The sequence below is a fragment of the Notechis scutatus genome, chromosome 4 (genome assembly GCF_049901735.1).
Source record: "Notechis scutatus isolate UNSWTSFEM ecotype Mainland chromosome 4, rNotScu1.2, whole genome shotgun sequence".
Lineage (NCBI taxonomy): Eukaryota > Metazoa > Chordata > Lepidosauria > Squamata > Elapidae > Notechis > Notechis scutatus.
The window spans coordinates 18,341,935-18,361,582 of record NC_142012.1 but is presented as its reverse complement, the minus strand read 5'-3'; the positions used below and the strand labels follow the sequence as shown (position 1 = coordinate 18,361,582).

Sequence of the window (19,648 nt, the reverse complement as noted above, 5' to 3'; positions counted from 1 at the left end):
CACCAGATTTTTCATGTGCAAGCAAATTCTTCTTACACAAATAACTGCACAAGCATCATTTGAAACCATATTTTAAGATTTTGCACCTTGTCAGGACACCTCAGTCAGTTTTAAAGAACAGAGAGATAACACTTGGGTTGACCCTACCAGCTGCATTTATTATGAAACTTAAAAGCTTGAAAAATCAAAACCATTTAGTTCAGGGGTGTCAAACTCAAGGGGTCCGGCCCATGGTGCCAGTCTGAAAATAGCAAAGAACCGTCCAAAGTGCCTTTACTAGCAAAAACTAGATATGGGGGTCGGTCCCTTGCACCCTGGTTTCAGCCTGGATGGCCTCCTGGATGGCCAAAATGGGGCATGGGCATTTTGGCCCGCAGGGTGCTGTAGGAGGCATCCGTCCCGTTTGCCATCCATCCTGTCTACCCCCTCCCCCCCGGATGACCCGCGGAAGACAACTACAATGCTGATCCAGCCCTCAAAGAAATCCAGTTTGACACCCCTAATTTAGTTCAACAACTTGATTCAAAAAAGCCTTCAATCCAAACCACACTGATAAACCAACAAACTTTAAAAATGGAGATAGGATTACAGATCTAAATGTCTGGGCTAATGTAGGACTTCTTTATAGACAGATAGCTGGCAAAAGCTCTTTCATAGCCGGATTTCAGAAAGCAAAGGGAACAATTGCATACATTAACTGTAGAGAAAATTGTTTGTAATTACAGTGGGTGACTAGATCTTGCCTGGGGGAAAGAGTTTGCTTGTCTTCTTAGTACAAAGTTATTTTAGTTGTTATAAATTATTTTTGAATGCTAATGAATGCAGCTGAATGGCAGGGCTGTATTTTAAATTTGCAAAAGCCCTTGTGCCAGGGTGCCTGAAGCATTGCCAAGATATATTTATATGTACTGAGAAATTTACCAGGAATTCATCCTCTCTATTTTAGATAGGGTGGCTGCATACAACGCTATGCCCTTAAGGCTAATAACAATAGCTGTGCCCTCTACGTAATGTAGTATGTGTGACATTTTTGCATAGTAGGTATTATATTGAAAGCAATAAGTTGTCGGAGGAAAAAAAATTGAACACGCAAAAGGTCAACTGCTTCAACAATCTATAACTTGAGACCTATACACATTGCTTCAATGAAACCAACTATGAATAAGCAAATTGGAACGTGATGGATTATTTTAGGCAATGTATTTGACAGTCCTTTCAGTGATTCTCTTTCTTTTAAAGCAGGGGTGTCAAATTCAAAGCCTGGGGCCCGGATCTGGCCCATGCGGTGCTTAGATCTGGCTCGTGAGGCTGCCCTGGAAATAGCAAAGGACCGGCCCGTGGTGCCTCTGCCAGCAAAAATGGAGCTTGCGAGGACCGCGCATGCCCCCTCAGCTACATTTTCTCTGGCAGAGTGTTGCAGAAAGTCGACACAGCCGAAAACAGAGCTCAGGAGCCTGTTTTCACTGGCAGAGCGCTTGGACCACAGGTGCCCCCAACACAAGTGACATCATGCTGCCACGTCCACCCTAGCCCCCTCCCGCTCAACCTAATGCAGCAAGGACAACCCTGATGTAGCCCTCAATGAAATAGAGTTTGACACCCGTTTTAGAACTATGCCTAAGTAACTTTGAAACTTTGTGAAATCATTTTTTTAGCTTTGCTTTCCCACACCATTTTTTTGTTTTTGTTTTGTGCCTATCTTATATTACCAGTGCCAATCTTTTCTAATCGGGGAATAGAGCTGTAGTCTTAGATGTGGTTAAGCCTGATTCTGATCCACTCTTTTAATAGTTACTAAAACTGACAAGGGTTTCACAAGCTCATACTCTCAGATCCTTGATTTTCTGTATCTCTTCCAATAAGCTAGAACTACAGTCTTCGGGGACTCATACTTGACAATCAGCTATATAAATTACAGAATCATGAACTTCTTTTTTTTCCCCTAGTAGAATGTACTAAGTGGGAGAGAGAAGGGAAAATAAAACTATGGGAAATTAAAAAGCATGAATTGAGAGATTGAGCTTTTCTTCTACCATCTTGCCTTCCTCAAAATGAAATATAATTATTTTCAGTACATATTGTAACTGCCTCTTCAGATTCCCATTAATGGCTTCATGGCTTCTCACAATAACAAAGGAATTTGACAAAACATTTTTCTGCCAGAAATTGGAAGCACTTAGCAATAGTACTTAGACTTATATACTGCTTAACAGTGGTTTACAGCCCTCTCTAAGCGGTTTACAGCGTCAGCATATTGGCCCCAACAATTTGGGTCCTCATTTTACTGACCTCGGAAGAATGGAAGACTGAGTCAACCCGAAGTCGGTAAGAATAAAACTGCTGGCAGTTGACAGAATTAGTAATAGCACTTAGACTTATATACCGCTTCACAGTGCTTTACAGCCCTAAGCGGTTTACAGCATCAACATACTACCCCCAACAATTTAGGTCCTCATTTTACTGACCTCAGAAGGATGGAAGGCTGAGTCAACCCTGAGTCAGTAAGAATCAAACTGCTGGCAGTTGGCAGAATTAGCAATAGACTTGTATACTGCTTCATGGTGCTTTACAGCCCTCTCTACAAGTGGTTTACAATGCCAGCATATTGCCTCCAACAATGTGGGTCCTCATTTTACTGACAGTCAGCAGAATTAGCCTGTAGCATTCTGACCACTGCAACACCACAGCTCATATTTATACTTACATTATAAATATAATTATTATAATATAATATAAAAATACATTTATATATGTACTATGCTTATGTTTACAAATCCATATTGTTGGTAATGTAAGTCAAGAACCATAATATAGTTGCAAATTTAAAAAGAAAATGAAAATTGCAGAAGAATAAGAACAAAAGCTGTAGGGGGAAGTTGTTAAGTACAGAAAAAGCCCTGTACTAATACAATGGATAAAAAGAAGAAAACTGGGTAGAATATAGAACAGAAAATGCTTGGCTGGAAAGATGAAAAGAAAAATTTCCACAACAGGTGAACCTTTTCCCCCTTGTAAAACCAAGAACACATCTATGATAGGATGAGCTTTGCTATGCATTTAAATCTTCAATGGTCATTCTTAAATTGCTGCGAACCCTCGAAAATAGCAACTTGGCGTCTCCAGCAGAGCACATTCAGCACTGTCCTCAATTTATAAATCTGATTTATAAAATCAAACAATTTCCTTCTGTATAGATCTGCCCAGATTACACTTTTATAAACTAACCTGACTTTTTAACATTTGTAATTTCAGGTAGAAAGTGCAATCGATGAATTACCAAAGAAGAACTTTGGAGACCATTAAAACAGGGAGGAGGAGGAGGAGGAGGAGGAGGAGGAGGAGGAGGAGGAGGAGGAGGAGGAGGAGGAGGAGGAGGAGAAAAAAAAACTGCCCTAAAACGACCTACCCATTTTGCTGATTACTGTCACCCTGGTTCTCTCTGGATCCACTTTGCTGCCCCTCTGTCACCTCTGGGGCCCTTTCGCTGAGCGATGCATTGTGTGGGGATTGCCATGGGATATTTGCAGCACTCAACACAGGGCAACGTTGGTCAGCGTTAGTTCTGACATTAACATGCACTCCTGAGGCAGTGAACGGGGGAGGCGTGACAGTGGCCAGAGGTGTAGGGGAAGCATGTAATGGAAGACTGGAACTGGCGGGCGTGAAGGCAGATGACGGTGATGGGATGGAAGTGACCTTGGAGGAGGACACAGCTCCAAAGGGCCTGGGAGCCTTATTGAAGGCCACGCTGGTTGTGGATGAAACTTTGGGCACGGCTGGAGATGCAATGGGCACAGGCTTAACTAGGTCCTTGGGCTCTACCTAGGTGAAATAAAAACAGGGAAAAAAATACACAAGAAAGCACACACACACATGCACATACACATGCAAAATATATCCACGGCATCTGTAGCGGTTTTGTTGTGAAACATCAATTGATGACTGACTGGTTGTACAAGTACACAGCATTGGCTGTAAAGCACTGACTGCCAACATCACACAGCGTGCGTCATTGGAAAAAAAACAAAAAAAAAACCATGCGTGAGCTGGTAGCCTTAGATTTATTTTAGCCAAAAATGTCACTGTAAAATTGGATCCAACAATTAGGAGAAAAGTACAGTCCTCCAGTGCAAGGGTTACAGGTTATCAGTGAAAGGCAGAATCCTCATAGTGACATTTTTACTTATTAAAGGATTATGTGTCTCAGACAGGACTATATTGGAACAATGTCTCTACTTTCCAGTGACAAATGACCAATTTATTTTTTTTAGAAGTTAGTTTTGAAAATAGTATGAAGTCGTATTAAACTCTGACACCAGAGAAAAAGAAAATTACAAGTTTTATTGCATATAATCAGGCTCTGAGTATTCTTCATCTTACCTTCTCCTCATTCAAAAGCCATTGCTATCTTAGCTTAACTTAAAGCAGGAGTCTCAAAACCGATCGCATCGTGGGCCGTATCGTGACATATCACGCTGTATCGCAACATATTGGGATGGTTTTTTTGTGGGTGTGGCCGCCAGTTTGATAGGCCTGACTTAAAGGCAAACTCACATATTATCTTTGCTACAAAATGTGACAGTGTGTCTTCTTTTACTCAGTTCACTGCACTACAATAGCCATCAGACTTGCTGTACATGAATTTTATCTGTAATGTAGTTAAGCAAATCAACAGGCACCTATTAGATATCACATTCTACTAAGGAAAGCAAATCTTTTTGCATCTTTACAGACTCCTCTTCGTAATTGTATCATACCTTTAGAGATCTGGCAGGGAAAGTCTTACATTAAGCTACCTTCTTATAAAAGATAAAGGTAATCATTTTCTCTGTCTAGTCAGTCCAACTCTAGGACATGATGCTCACCTATTTCTTAGCGGGAGAAGCCAGCTTGGTCCTTTTGTGGTCATATGGACAGCATGATTATATTATTATGTGCTCATCTCCATTTCTTAGCTGAAGGAACTGGTACGGTCCTTTCATGGTCCTTCTGTGGTCATGTGACCAGCATGATTAGATGATGAGGCACACAGAATGCTGTTACCTTCCCGCAAAAGTGGTACCTATTTATCTAATTTCATTTGCACCTTGTTATAAAGCTCCTACTAAACATGCTTGTAGTCAGTTGCTCTTAGAATTTTAGGGAACTGAACAGGGCCTTTTAAGAATATGGCTGATCTCTATAAGTAGGAGCAGTTTCTTAACTTTTATCTAAGTTTGGAAGCTAAACTGGACTAGGGCTGGTTAGCATTAGGATGGAGAATGATTAGGAAATTCCAGGATGGTAGACTGGATTAGAAAGAGGGAAAATACACTGGAATGGAAAAGTTGTGCAAATCACTTCTTCACTGTTACAAACAAAAAACAAAAAACTGTGGAAGGGTGATCATTAAATCCCCAGGAGTTGAATTCAACTCAAAGAAAAGTCTGAAAGAACTACAATAGTTATTTCCCATGTTAGTTCTTGTTTTTGAAACCTTAAAAATTTTATATTGGTCGCTTGTCATCCGATATAAATTTGGCCAATGCCAAAACAGCTGCAGTAAGGAGGACTTTCAAAGCCAAAAAATTACACCTTAGTACCAAATGTTTAGGATCAAAGAAAATAGCATATCTCAAGGATTCCAAAATAGCATCTTTCAAAGTATGTCCCTATGCATGAAATGGGACATACAACACAACCATGTTGCACTGGAAGAGCTTTTCAGATCGACGGCACTGATTAAACAGAGCATTGAGAGATGGGAAAGAGTAAATTGGCTACAACAGGAATTCTCCTGTACTTAGGAACTGGGGAAGAACCCCTTACCTGCTGCACAGGAATTGGATCTGGTTTTGGAGCTGCAGGTGCTCTGAAAGAGAAAAAGGAAACAGATTACATGGCTTCTAAAGCAATTTATCCCAAAGTCCCATAGAGTCCATTACAATGTAGCTTCTAAAATCACAATGCAGATCAAACACTTTTTGAAGTCCCATTGACTTAATTCATGCTTGATAATGCTAATCAGTGGGACATGTCAGCTTAGCCAAACTTACATCAGCCGTTAATCAAAGTCTTATTTCAAATAACCAAAGATAAGTAGATTGAGCAGCAAAGCAGCTCCACCCAGGAAAGCAAAACTGAAGAGCAAACCATCTGCATCCTAAAATTAAACAAGAACGGCTTTGTATATTGAATGGACTTATAACTCAACGGGCCCATGCATGAACGATAAAACACTCCAACGTACTAACAAAAACCACACTGCTTTCAGTTTATACAATAGTGACAATGTATATGGCATCATCTCATTTATCCAACTGGCTTTACTTCCTACTGCAGGCACAGACCGCCAATGAATTAGTCCTAAAATAAACTGAAGGAGAATTTTGGAGGTTGCCTCATGAATAAAAGCTTTAAAATACAGCCTTCTTCCCATTCCTTGCACACCACATCTGTGAAGAGTCTCAATTTTTTTTTTTTATGGTGATGGTTATTCTTCTACTTTTCAACCTGCTATCATACTTTCTTAGAAAATGTTCACATATTATACACACACACACACACACACACACACACTACAGCAGTTTCCCTTTACAATACGTGTGCTGTTTCAGCTCTAAAGTGCATGTAAGTTGCAACAATTCCTTGAAATGACTTCCTAAATACATGGCTGGGACCCCAAGATGCAGTACCGATTTTTGGAAAAGATGTCATAAAATAGCAATAGCACTTAGACTTACATATTGCTTCACAGTGCTTTATAGTCCTCTCTAAGTGGTTTACTGTCAGTACATTGCCCCCAACAATATGGGTCCTCATTTTACCCACCTTGGAAGGGTAGAAGGCTGAGTCAACCTTGAGCCTGGTGAGATTCAAACTGCCAAATTGCAGGCAATCAGTAGTCAGCAGAAGTAGCCTGCAGTGCTGCACTCTAACCACTGCGTCACCGCAGCTCAATGTATTGAGCCGCATATTCTTCATCCACAGTATATTAAATTATTCTGGATATCCTGAGAATGATCCTCATTTCTGATTAAAAATTAATGGTGCTCTGAGTTGATCATTGCATTTAAGCCACAAACTGATGCTCAGTTAATCTGATATGAAATAATTTCTTAAGAATACTTGAGAAATTCATTTATACCTTAGCTGTCTCCCCTTCCCCTCTCAACTTACAAGCCTTAGCTTTATCCAATCCTTAAAAAAAAAAAGGAAGCAAGATTGCTACGGCTGCAGTAAAGAAAAATAAAAGAGCTTATGCTGGCAAAAACAGTACTTAAAAAAAAACACTGAAAGCAGTTTTCTTATGCATTATGGGCTGATTCAATTACTTCCAAACAAAAGCATATTTTAAATGCATTTTGTGGCTAGATTCCTGAAATAGTCTACTGATTATTACTCAGGATTGAAAAACCCGGAACATTTTTGCTCGCACACAGATAGGCACTGATGTGGCTGTGAAAACAAAAGTTAATAAACAAAACCAGGCAGAAATGACAGCTTTTGATGTACTGGGTCCTCATAGATCAAGACTGGGCAGATTGAAATAAGTGGCTGAATTTATCCATTAACTAAGCCCCATTCACAATAATTAGCCTTTTATGTGCCCAAGAGCTTGCCTATCACTATAATTTATAGTATAAAAGTCTGCACCAACAGAACATATGTGTGGATAATGCCACAGGACCTGTCTTCTGTTCTATTATCTCAATTTGGAGTAAATCATTTTTCCTATTCGTAATTTATTACAGAAAGAGGGGTGGTGCACCATATTAGGATTGCTTTCTGTATACTGACTGTATTTCAGTCAGTTTCAACCTCTCAATTTGACGAGGAGCCAATCATTTAAGTCAGGGGTGTCAAACTCAAGGCGTGCGAGCCAGATCTGGCCCATGGATGCTTAAATCTGGCCTGCGGGGCTGGCCTGCAAGTAGCAAAGGCAAGTAGCCCACGGTGCCTCTGGCAGCCAAATGCCCCCCCCCATCCCATTTTCGGCCTGGACGACCTCCCACAGCACTCTGCCGGCCAAAACAGGGCATGAGGGAGCGCACAAAGCTCCCACACACTGTTTCGGCCAGCAGGGTGCCGCAGGAGGCCATCCATGCTGAAAACAGGGCAAAGGGTTGGCGTGTGAGGCCCCACTGCACCCCATTTTGGCTGGCAGGGAGCTGCAGGATGCCTCTGTCCCATCTCCCCCCAGCCGGCCTGCGGAGGAGAACTACAATGCTGATCCGGCCCTCAAAGAAATCCAGTTTGACACCCCTGATTAAGTGAATGATTAATGAATTAATCATGATTAATATCAAGAGCATTATACATTAAATCTATATCAATGGAAAAGCGGGAACACAATGTTTTCTTGCAAGAATGGAAAAATTGGGAGGAAATAAGCAGTTGCTCTATGTTTCTTCAGTCTCAATTAACTAATTGGAAATGCTGTATCTGTGTCAAAACCAACCAGAATTATGAATTCTACAACAAACAGAAGAACAAGATCTATTAAAACAACTCATTTATTATATGGACAGTTTAATGGCTTTTCAACCACTCAGTCCTAAATCTATTTAATTTAAAAAATAGGTTGTGCCTTCAGATCACAACCTGCTTAATCTGTCAGTTATATTTTTAGCAAAAATAGTCAATGGTCCAGTAGGTCTTAGAACCATATTTGTTTCTGCTGCAACAGTTACTCCTAACTATCCCTTTCCCTTTTAATATGATATGGATACACACACACACACACACACACACACACACACACACACACACACACACATATATGCAGGTCTTGGTGTATTTGGGTCTTTTCACGTGTAAGATTGAGAATATCTTGGCGACGTTTCGACGAGATCCCACCCGAAACATCGCCAAGATACTGTCAATCTTACATGGGAAAAGACCCGAACACACCAAGACCTGCATACCTGTACCCGTGAAAATCTACAAAAACAAATGTGTGTGTGTATGTGTGTGTGTGTGTGTGTGTGTGTGTGTGTGTGTGTAGAGAGATAGAGAGATAGAGAGAGAGAGAGAGAGAGAGAGAGAGAGAGAGAGAGAATGAATCAATAAATCCACTTCAACCCTTTCTACCAATATATTAGCTATTTCATGTAACGAAATAAGGTGAATTTCTCTACAGGAAATATAAACCAACAAACTCTTCATTCCTTACATTTTTGTTTTGTTCACCTTTTCCTGCTTGGTTCATCTTTTCCTGCTTATTTGAGACTTAAAAAAAATATGGAGAACTCTGCCAAGTCATCCATCCAGCAATCTGGAAACATTTGCTTCAAGACAAAACTGCTTTGTTTCAAGTCAAAGCTACAGCTTGCTTTATAAAGCAAAGTTATAAACCAAAAAAAGCTGAAATGCAAGAGGGAATGGAAAAGGAGGAGCACATCATAACACAATAGTTTTTAGTAGTTGGCTGAAGAAGACAGAAATTAGCAACCACACTCAAGCAAAAAAGCTAAATAACATTGGGGTGGAGACTTGGCTATTTTACTATACAATTTTGTTGCAAGCATTATATTCCACAATGTCACAGACAATGCCAGCATTTCAATAATTGCCAGACACATAAATTATCTGAAATTGTTCTATTTCTAGAGGCTAGGTCCATTCAACATGCTTCCAGTAAAGTCAAGTAAAACCCTGCAGTTTTGACAATATATTAGTTTAATTATATTGAGGCTCAGAAACGATGCACAGGTATCCCATATAAGTCACAAAGATGCCATGTTATTTGCACAATGACTTCTTGACAAATTAAATAAAAACCCGCCCTCAGAAGCTCATGATTAGCTTAATATATTATGAAATGCAGAAAATGGGTTAATACAGTAAACCAGTGTTACATTAACTACCTCTACAGAGGTAGAAAAATGAAAAATGGAGAACAACCTGAGAGTTAATATATCATTCTGGCAATCACAATGACAATCCTGGGTATAACTACAATTACCATATTAAGTACAATTTCCTATCAATATTGGCACTATTTTATGATGGGATATTACCATATTCTATCATAAAACTAAGTTAAATGTCATCACTTCAGTATTGCTTTTCTCTTCCCTCAATTCTGGTTAACAGGAACAGATCAAAAGATGCTGAATAAAATAGAATAGAATATTCTTTATTGGCCAAGTGTGATTAGACACACAAGGAATTTGTAAACATACATTCATTATAAAACATTAGATACAATAGTTAGTAATAGTCATGAATACTAAATATGCAATCAACATAAATCATACTAGGATACTATGTAAACAATATAAATAGTAAGATACAAGCAACATATAAGAAAATAAGGAGATAGGTAATAGAGAAAATGAGAATAATTATGGCAATACTGCCTTTCTAGATAGTTTGACAGTGTTGTGTGAATTAGTTGTTTAGCAGAGTGATGGCATGGGGAAAAAACTGTCCTTGTGTCTAGTTGTTCTGATGTGCAGTGCCCTATAGTGTCGTTTTGAGGTACAGGGTAAGTTGAAACAATTTATGTCCAGGATGCGAGAGGTCTATAGATATTTTCACAGCCCTCTTTCTGGCTCGTGCTTTATATAGGTCCTCAGTGGAATATCACATTTTGACTTTTGTGTTCATTCAAAGAGATTACTCCAATAAAGCTTTTGGATTTTTTTGTCATTACAGCCTACTATTCTTTATACACACAGTTTGTAAACAATATCTTTTTGAATATGCGTGTATGTATGTGCACACATAACGCTTTGATTTACTTTACAGGAATGGGTTTTTTTTCCATTGAATTTTTTACATTCTTTTACATAGCATACTGCACATTGCTAATTAATAGTAAGGCAGTTGGGTACATAATTCTCTATGTTGACGTTTTACAGTTATAACTCCTAACTCCAAAAAGCTATTTGAGTAATATTGCAACAGATTTCTCATTTTATTGAATATATATTTTCTCCCATGGTTGTTTGTTTTATTTTCTATGTTAGCACTGATCAGATAGTGAACAAAACCAGATCTTCACACAAGACGAAGACCAGAAATCACAGTCTTGTGGACCAAACACTAGTATAAGTAGCGACATAAAGGATGGAGAATTAAAGATGGAACAGATAGGATTGTAAAATAGAAGAAGAAAAAGTACTGGATTGAAAAAGTAAGAATCTGAAGGAGGAAGAGATGGAGAAAATAAAAATGGTTAATGTTACAGTGTAGGAAAGCCATGAAAACTTGTAAAGCTTCCTCAGAATTAAACTCATGGACATAGCCACTTAGTGTTCTTAGCAACAATACGGAAGAGGTTTACCATTACTTTCTAAAGGTAGTCCTCGACTTATGACAGTTTGTTTAGTGATTGTTCCAAGTTACGATTGGACTGAAAAAAGTATCTTATGACTGTTTTTCACACTTTTGGCCGTTGCAGCATCAAAATACGGATGTTTGGCAACTGTGTCATAATTACAACAATTGTGGCGTCAACTTTTGAGACGTTCTCACAAGCAAAGTCAATGGGGAAGCCAGATTCACTGTACAACTGTGTTACTAACTTAGTAACTGAAGTGATTCACTTAGCAAGTGTGTCAAAAAAAAGGTCATAAATGGAGCAAAATTCACTTAATGTTTCGCTTAGTAACAGAAAATTTTGGCCTATTGTGGTCTTAAGTTGAGGATTACCTGTACTGGGATTTTTTTAAAAAATTCCTCAATTGCTCAATAATCTTGCAGTTTCCAGGTAGTCTCCAATTTAACCACTAACTTGACATGCTCCAGTTTAGCTTCCAAGACTAAACAAAGGTCAGTCAAGTGAAGTACAAGCCAGAATATCTAGACATTATTGTCAGGATTAGTGGAAGAAATAATACCAGCAAACAGGAAATAGAGAAATTATGAAATTCTATGAAGAAACTAGAAGTACTATTGACAAGTAGAATCTGGAGGTGGCTATAACGCTAAAAAGAAGAAGTGAAAATACATGAGGGAGGAAAAAAAGTTGAGTTAATTATAGAAAGAAGTTGATCTACAAACGTAGGCGTGAGTAAAAGAGCAGACATACTTTTGCTAAGTCTGCATGCTGGTATATATCCATAAAATAGAAAAATTAGGCCAATCTTCTCAGTGCTGGAAAAATGAAAACAAAATAGGGTGCATTTTTTTTTTGCATAATCATTCATGTAAATAAGCAAGACACCTGACCTAAAGGGGCTTTAGCAGATGGCCAATTTCTACAAATATATATTTGAGTTGGGCAGGAGGCATGCCTTGAGTTGAATCAACAAATAAATAAGAAACATTGGATGGTGGGAGTAACATTCATTTCTACTTTTCACCTTAAACAAAAGTCTAAACCTCCCTTTCTTAGTTCTGAGTATTCCGGATGCAACTTACATTACTAGCTCTTCATCACACGTACAAAATAACCGAGTTTAGGTTTCATTTTTCTGATTTATTTTTCCATTTTCAAAAGATACACTAGATAATATCAAGAATAAATAAAATCGCTAATATGGCAGCTAGCCTGAATAACACAAGCAGTCATTTGGGGTGTGTGTGTGTGTGTGTGTGTGAAAGCACTTTTATGTAAACGATAGATGAGTAAGATTAATGCAATTCCGGAACATTTAAAACAGTCTGATAAATGTGTTATCAACAGTCTTGCTACCAAACAGGCATCACACTCAAGAGTAGATGGTGCTATTAGAAATTAAAACTGAAAGCCAAAATGTCCAAATCTGTCAAATGCATTTTGACCAACAAGGTCTTCTTCAGGAGCTTAAACTGGTGGCTTCCTTAAAAGAATTGAACTCCATCTTCTAGTTCTCGGCGGCCTTTCCCTGAACTGAACTCTCTCCTTTGTCACAATTCCTAAAAGAAGGTACACTACTTTAAAAATGATGCAAACTAATGGTTTTGTTGTTGTTGTGCTGTTTAAATACAGGCAGTCCTCAAATTACAACAGGTCATTTAGTGACTGTTCAAAAAAACTGACTTATGACTGTTTTCATACTTACAACCTTTGCAGCATCCCCATGGTCACATGATCAAAATCCAGATGCTTGGCAACTGGCATGTACTTATGACAGTTGCACTGTCCCAGGGTCATGTGGTCTCCTTTTGTGACCTTCTGACAAGCAAAGTCAATGGGGAAGCCAGGTTCACTTTATAACCGTGCTACTAACTTAACAGCAATTCACTTAACAACTGTAGCAAGAAAGGTCATAAAATGGGGGTGAAGTTCACTTAACAAATGTCTCACTTAGCAACAGAGAAATTTGGGCTCAATTGTGGTCGTAAGTTGAGGACTACCTGTAGAAACAATTGGCAAATAAATTTAACAACTTAAGATTAATCAGTATCTTTTAAAACAAAAGCTATGAAAGTAGTAGTAAAAAGGTTGTGTGAAACTAAGCAGAACTTAGTAGTATTAATGTTAGTATTAGTATTGCTAGTTGTTCATTAATACGACAGCCTACCAGCCAAAGTATTAATTTATTTTTAATGTTAAAGGGAAATTCAGAGATTTTACAAATATATCATGGAGGAGTAATCATTTTGGTTTCAAAGCTGGATGAAGCCACGAGAGTATGGATGTCTCTTAAAACTGATCCATGACCTACAACTCAGTTCTGCTGAAATTGTTGACAATCAAGGGTGAAAGTCTTACTGACACCTCTCCATTCAATCCTACTTGCTAGATTTCCACCCCTGTCCCTGGGAAACCCACCCAGGAAATCTTCTCACAATATTCTCGGGGCTAGCTCAGAGTATCAACACACTAAGAAATCTATGCAACTACTGGGTCTGATAATGTTTTTTTTTTTTTTTAATTACAATATTTCTATGTTCCTTCATTGCAAAAACTGGCTCTGGGTAGGGCACAAAAAAACCTCCCAGAAACAGATCACAATTACTTTCCCAATGACAGTAATAAAGATTGCCTAAGAATTGCCGATGGGTTGTTGGGTTTGACGGCCTACTAAAACAAAATGGTTTCACAATCTTCCTGATTGACAAATGTCAGGCACAAATAATTAAGACAGCAGTTGTGTTAAAAATGTATTACATGCTACCTATACACAAGAATCTGGACTACATAATTAAGGCAAATTGGTGCTAGCTAGGGGTCAATGAAATTTATGGGGGGCTGGATTTGGATATCTTGTGGAAGCGCAGTGACTCCAAACTAATGATACATTTAACCCTATCCTCAGCCTGCTCATCTCCTACAAAAGGTTGGATCAAATAGCACCACTGACACCTTGTGTTCCACAATATAGAGCAGGGGTATCAAACTCATGTTGTCACGTGACGTATCGTGACTTCTTCCCCCTTCGCTAAACCAGGAGTGGGTGTGACCAGCACATCACAGGTAATAACACAGGTATTACTATGGCATGCTAAAACATGGAGCTCTAATGAAGCCCTGTATATCTGTCTTCTTAATTAAATACTTTCAAAATAATCTTATAAACTCTCTAGACATAAAATCTACATATGAAATATAAAGGTATAAATTCATGAATTTTTCTTCACACAGTAAATATTTTTTTTAAAAGGAAAAAAAATTATGAAAAAAAATCACAGCTATTACATGGAAGCCAGATTTTCTTTTTCATCTACAGATACTTCTCAACTTACAATCATTCATGTAATAAAAATTTGAAGTTATAATAATTTGAAGTTTGAATTTGAAGTTATAATAGTACTGAAAACAATGACTTATGACTGGTCTTTGCATTTATGATTTTAGAAGCATCCCCACAGTCACAAGATCAAAATTTGGTAATCGGCATGTATTTACAATTGCAGCGTCTCTGGGGGCTAGCCAGCTCTCCAAAGGCAAATCAATGGGGAAAACTGGATTCACTTAATGACTGTGTGATTCATTTAACAACTGAGTAATTTGCTTAATTGTGGCAAAAAAGGGTTATAAAATTGGCTATGACTCCTCAGCTGCCTACGAATGTAGCCACATTCCCTCAGTAAAAAAGTAGGGTAAAAAAGTCTTAAAGTTAGTAATTCAAAACTAATTCGTTAGTAATTCAAAATTCAAAACTACAAGGTAAACCATGATGAATTGCAATCTCTATTTGGTGATAACCTCCTCCCATATATCTCTCTTAAACTCACTGATCATTCTACTAGGTAGCCATTGTAAGGAAAGGTGATTTAGGTACATGAAGTGTTCAGGAGGTTATTGGAGACCTTATACTTTGAATTCCAAGGTCTTCAGTACTGCTATTAGTAAGCTGAACCTCAGCACTGGCAGTACACCGTGGCCTTTTGACTGACCCTGTTGGTGCAGAGTTGTTGAGTAATTGCACAACTTTAATTGACAGGCAATCCTTGGAGATCATATACAAGATAGGGCATCTACTATTTTGTTAGCTATGTCCGAAAACTAAATATGAAGACCTAGTGTAGGAACAACTATTTTAATTAAACCATGAGAAAAACTCTTGTAAAAAGGATCAGTAATGTTCTAACACAGGGATGTCAAACTTGTGGTGTCACATTGTCGTCACATGATGTATTATGACTTTTTCTCCTTTGTTAAAACAGGGGTGGGCGTGGCCAGCCCATGACACATACTGCCTGCACGTTTGACACCCCTGTTCTAATGTTAGGTGTTTCCACAAACAAATTCTGTTTCTAAGTTCTGAGCAGAACATCTAGTATGTCTACCAATTTACATATTGTGTGATTGTCCTGATGAATATTCATACACCCTCAAGCAACTATATATAGGAGATAAAAATGCAAATAATTTCCTAATTAATGCTCACATAAATGCTTGTGTCCAGGAAATTAATATAATTTTCATCTCTAAATATATCCTTCCAAGTATCCAGTGATGAATTCGTTGCTCATATGAGGGGAAAGTGAAACAAATAACCAAGTTAATAAGTATACTAAGATATGATTTGTTGAATTATTTTTAATTGAAAAGTGCAACTGTCACACTAGGATACAACTCCTGACTTATTAATCACAGTGACAAGGTTTATTCAACACCTTAAGCTTAAAATAAATCAGATTATGTAACACAAATTTCAAACTATACATCTATTTGCTATGGATTCTAAGCACTTCTGGAAATTAAATTGTGTCTTGTACAGTTTCCAATTTGTACAATAAAAAGCAAATCAAACATGATAGAAACAAGCAATTTTCCGGAAGGATAGTGCTTTTAAAAAAGGCATCTGAGCTGTCTACTGAGAATATAAACATATTTAAGAGACAACCACCTTTTTTTTAATGCCTTGGCATATTTATAGGGTGCTTTAAGGCCAGATGTCTAACTAACTAACTAACTTAGCAACTTTAAGACTTGTAGACTTAAAGAATTCTGGAAGTTGAAGTCCACAAGTCTTAAAGTTGCCAAGTTTGGGGACCCCTGTTTTAGGCCATGGAAGACATTAGAAATAGTCAAGTTTCTGTAGTTAGCCTGGAATAAAATTTACCGTATTTGCCGGCGTATAAGACGACTTTTTGCCCTGAAAAACATGCCTCCAAGTGGGGGTCGCCTTATACGCCGGGAGGACTCCGACTCCCACTTCGAGCTTGAATTGCAGCCGGGAGGGAGGCTGGGGGAGCGGTGTGTGTGTGTGTGTGTGTGTGTGTGTGGCGGGTGTCACTCGCCACGCGCTGCGCAACCTTTCCCCTCTTCCTTCCTTAGCGGTGTGGGAGGAGAGGATTCAAGATCCTCACGTGCGGCGACTTTTCTTTCTTTTTTTTTCTTTTTGCACGCAGGTTTTGCATGCGGGCGGCTGTAGGTTAAGGATGGGGAGCCCCCGGGTGGGTTATCAGGTTTTACGGTGCTTCCAACATGTGCGAACGGTGGGAGAGCGGAGAAGAGAGCGAGCGAGCACCCCGCTGTGTGAAATCCTGCCGTCAAAGCAACACTGGGGGAGGCAGGGTATAAATTTACCAGGTTAATGTAGCAATGGTGATTAATGCCCAGAACATTGTTTGCGGGTATTGGGGTGTGTGTGTGTGTGGTGGTGGTGGTGAGGAGAGGTTGTCCTTTGAATGCGGAAAAGTAGGTGTGACCTTGTGTAGGAAAATAAAGAGATCCTTTTAGCGTGTTTGGCTTCTTTGCCTCCCCTCGTTCGTTTTGATGTGGAGATAATGGCCTTCGGGCGGGAGGGGAAGAAAACGGTAGCTGGATCATTTCAAATTTCACTTACTCTCCTGCCTCACTTCAATATGTCTGAGCGACTCCAGATACTGGAAGACTTTTTGAATGAAAGTGTTACCTCCATATATATTTTTTAAAGAGGGCCACTTGGGGAAAAAAAAAGATTCTAAGGAATTCCTTGTTTCTTGATTAAAGAGAAGGCATTGAATATACTGTTCCTTGGCAGCCTTTTCAGTGTCCGGGTTTTTGGTGTGTGTGTGTGTGTGAGAGAGAGAGAGAGAGAGAGAGAGAGAGATCAGCTATATTGAGAAGAGAACGTTTCCTGTGTTCTCATTTTATTTACAACATATTTTACGCTTAATGGTAAGCAATGAAAAATATTTTTAAAACTCATTTCTAAACTCCATAGCTATTTGCATATTCTTGGTTCAAAATTGGATTAGCTCATTTCAAAATTGTCCAAAGCAGAAAAGTGCGTCAAAAAAAAAAAAGTGCAAAAGTGGAAGGTGTGTGGAAGAGGGGTAGTCTTATACGGCGAGTATATAACAAACTCTATATTTTGAGTGGAAATGTTGGGGGGTCGTCTTATACGCCCAGTCGTCTTATACGCCGGCAAATACGGTACACCCAGGGAAGTTCAATTAGTGGGAATAGCATGACTACTTATGAAGTTAATGTTCCACATGCAAAACAAACTTTAGACTAGGAAACGCATTCATGTAGAATTTATTTATTATTAAGTGTTTTTTTTTACTCTGCTTCACTCCATGGACTTCAGATGGCTTACTAAAGAATCCAAAATAACAAATGTAAACTTCTATGCAAGTAAAATATTTGCTTAAATTAGAATGATAAAATTTAACAACAAAAAAATAAAAATTCCACTCTGATCTCTACATCTTCCTAAGTTGTGGTACAAACAGGAGATAATAAAAAGAGACTGCTTCTTCTAATGACAATTAGTTTCTTCCCCTGCAGTTATTCCAGACAAATAACAGCCCTACTGAAGTGTTATTTCTTTATAATGAAGCACTGCTACTAAAATCCTGGCTCCATACCAGATTTGATATAGATATTAACACTTCTCGTTCCTAAGAAGGTCTCATATATCTGACTATGCAAAAACCAAAGATTTGAGAATGCTTTGAAAGCAATATACAAGGAGGACAGGGATTACAATTTCGTCAAATCAAAAACTACTGTCTTATATTCAAGGTGCCTCAAGTTCTTTTTAAAATCCTTTTAGTTCCCTTATCTTTTGCAAATATTATGTTACTTAAACATATGGGAAACTTGTCAATACAATCCCTGGTCTCTCTACAGGGAAAAAAACAGTCTCAATTGCCTTCCTTCAATATTCTTGGGAGTTGTTTGTGATTTGTTTTAGAAACTGTTACTATCGTGGGGTATTTAAAGAAAGAACAGGCAAAAAGTGCAATTTTATTCACATATATTTAATGTTTAACAAACACGTGTACTAATATATTTTAAATATATAATGTCATAGGGAAGAGACTACAGATAGCTGCCAGGAGCTACTGCCAACAAGAAGTCTCTGCTTTGGTCGTCACTAGACTGAGAACATAAAAGGCAAATGTGAAAGTTGGACCATAAGGAAGGCTGAGTGCCTAAGAATTGAGGCCTTTGAATTATGGTGCTGGAGAAGAGTCCTGTGAGTCCCTTGGACTGCAAGGCGATCCAACCGGTCAGTCCTAGAGGAGATCAACCCTGACTGCTCTTTAGAAGGCCAGATCCTGAAGAGGAAACTCAAATACTTTGGCCACCTAATGAGAAGGAAGGACTCACTGGAGAAGAGCCTATGGCTGGGAAAGATTGAGGGCAGTAGAAGAAGGGGACAGCAGAGAATGAGGTGGCTGGATGGAGTCACTGAAGCAGTCAGCATGAGCTTAAATGGACTCTGGAGAATGGTAGAGGAAAGGAAGGCCTGGAGGAACGTTGTCCATGGGATCCCGAAGGGTCGGACACAACTTCATGACTAACAACAACAACCCTCTTCTATGACAAGATGAATTTATCTTTAATATCAACTTCTCTTTATTTGCACAATTGACAAGGAAGCAGGCTCTGATCCCAGTTATTAGTTAAGAGGGCCTCATCAGGTGGCAGCATGCGGTCAACCTTGAGTGAACTCAAAAAGGCTAAGCAGGGTCAGCCATGATTAGGACATGGTAACCACTTAGGAATCCCAGGGCTACAGAGAAGGGAGTAAAAGGTTTAAAAGGCAATAGCACAAAAACCTCCACCAACCAAGTTGATGTAATCACCAGGAGTCAAGTTCAGTTTGAAGTAATTGTTACTCAGAGGACTAAGGGCGTTGACAAAAATGTGTAGAGCAGGGTGCAGCATTTGGCTCATGAAAATTCCCTAAAACTTTGAGTCTTTCATCTTTTATGAATCTGAAATGCATGAGAACACTAAAACTATTTAATTTGATTTAATGACATTTAAATTAAAGCAAATTAATTTTATGACAACAATCTTTTTTTTGGGAGGGGATTAGAATACTGTCCAATTTGGACAGTA

General features: G+C 38.7%; 1 protein-coding gene across 4 annotated transcripts in view; it reads right to left on the bottom strand.

Moving 5' to 3' along the window:
- The window catches only part of PDLIM5 (PDZ and LIM domain 5), a 125,608-nt gene that overhangs the window by 56,147 nt on the left and 49,813 nt on the right, over positions 1-19,648 (bottom strand). For 3 of the 4 annotated variants that reach the window (XM_087962874.1, XM_087962875.1, XM_026672664.2), the window contains exons 4-5: positions 5,809-5,851; positions 3,407-3,822 (exon numbers count right to left, since the gene is read on the bottom strand). In XM_087962874.1, the coding sequence (XP_087819000.1) occupies positions 3,407-3,822; positions 5,809-5,851 (459 nt within the window). The remainder of the gene's footprint in view (positions 1-3,406; positions 3,823-5,808; positions 5,852-19,648) is intronic. The other variant, XM_026672665.2, reaches the window with a different exon arrangement.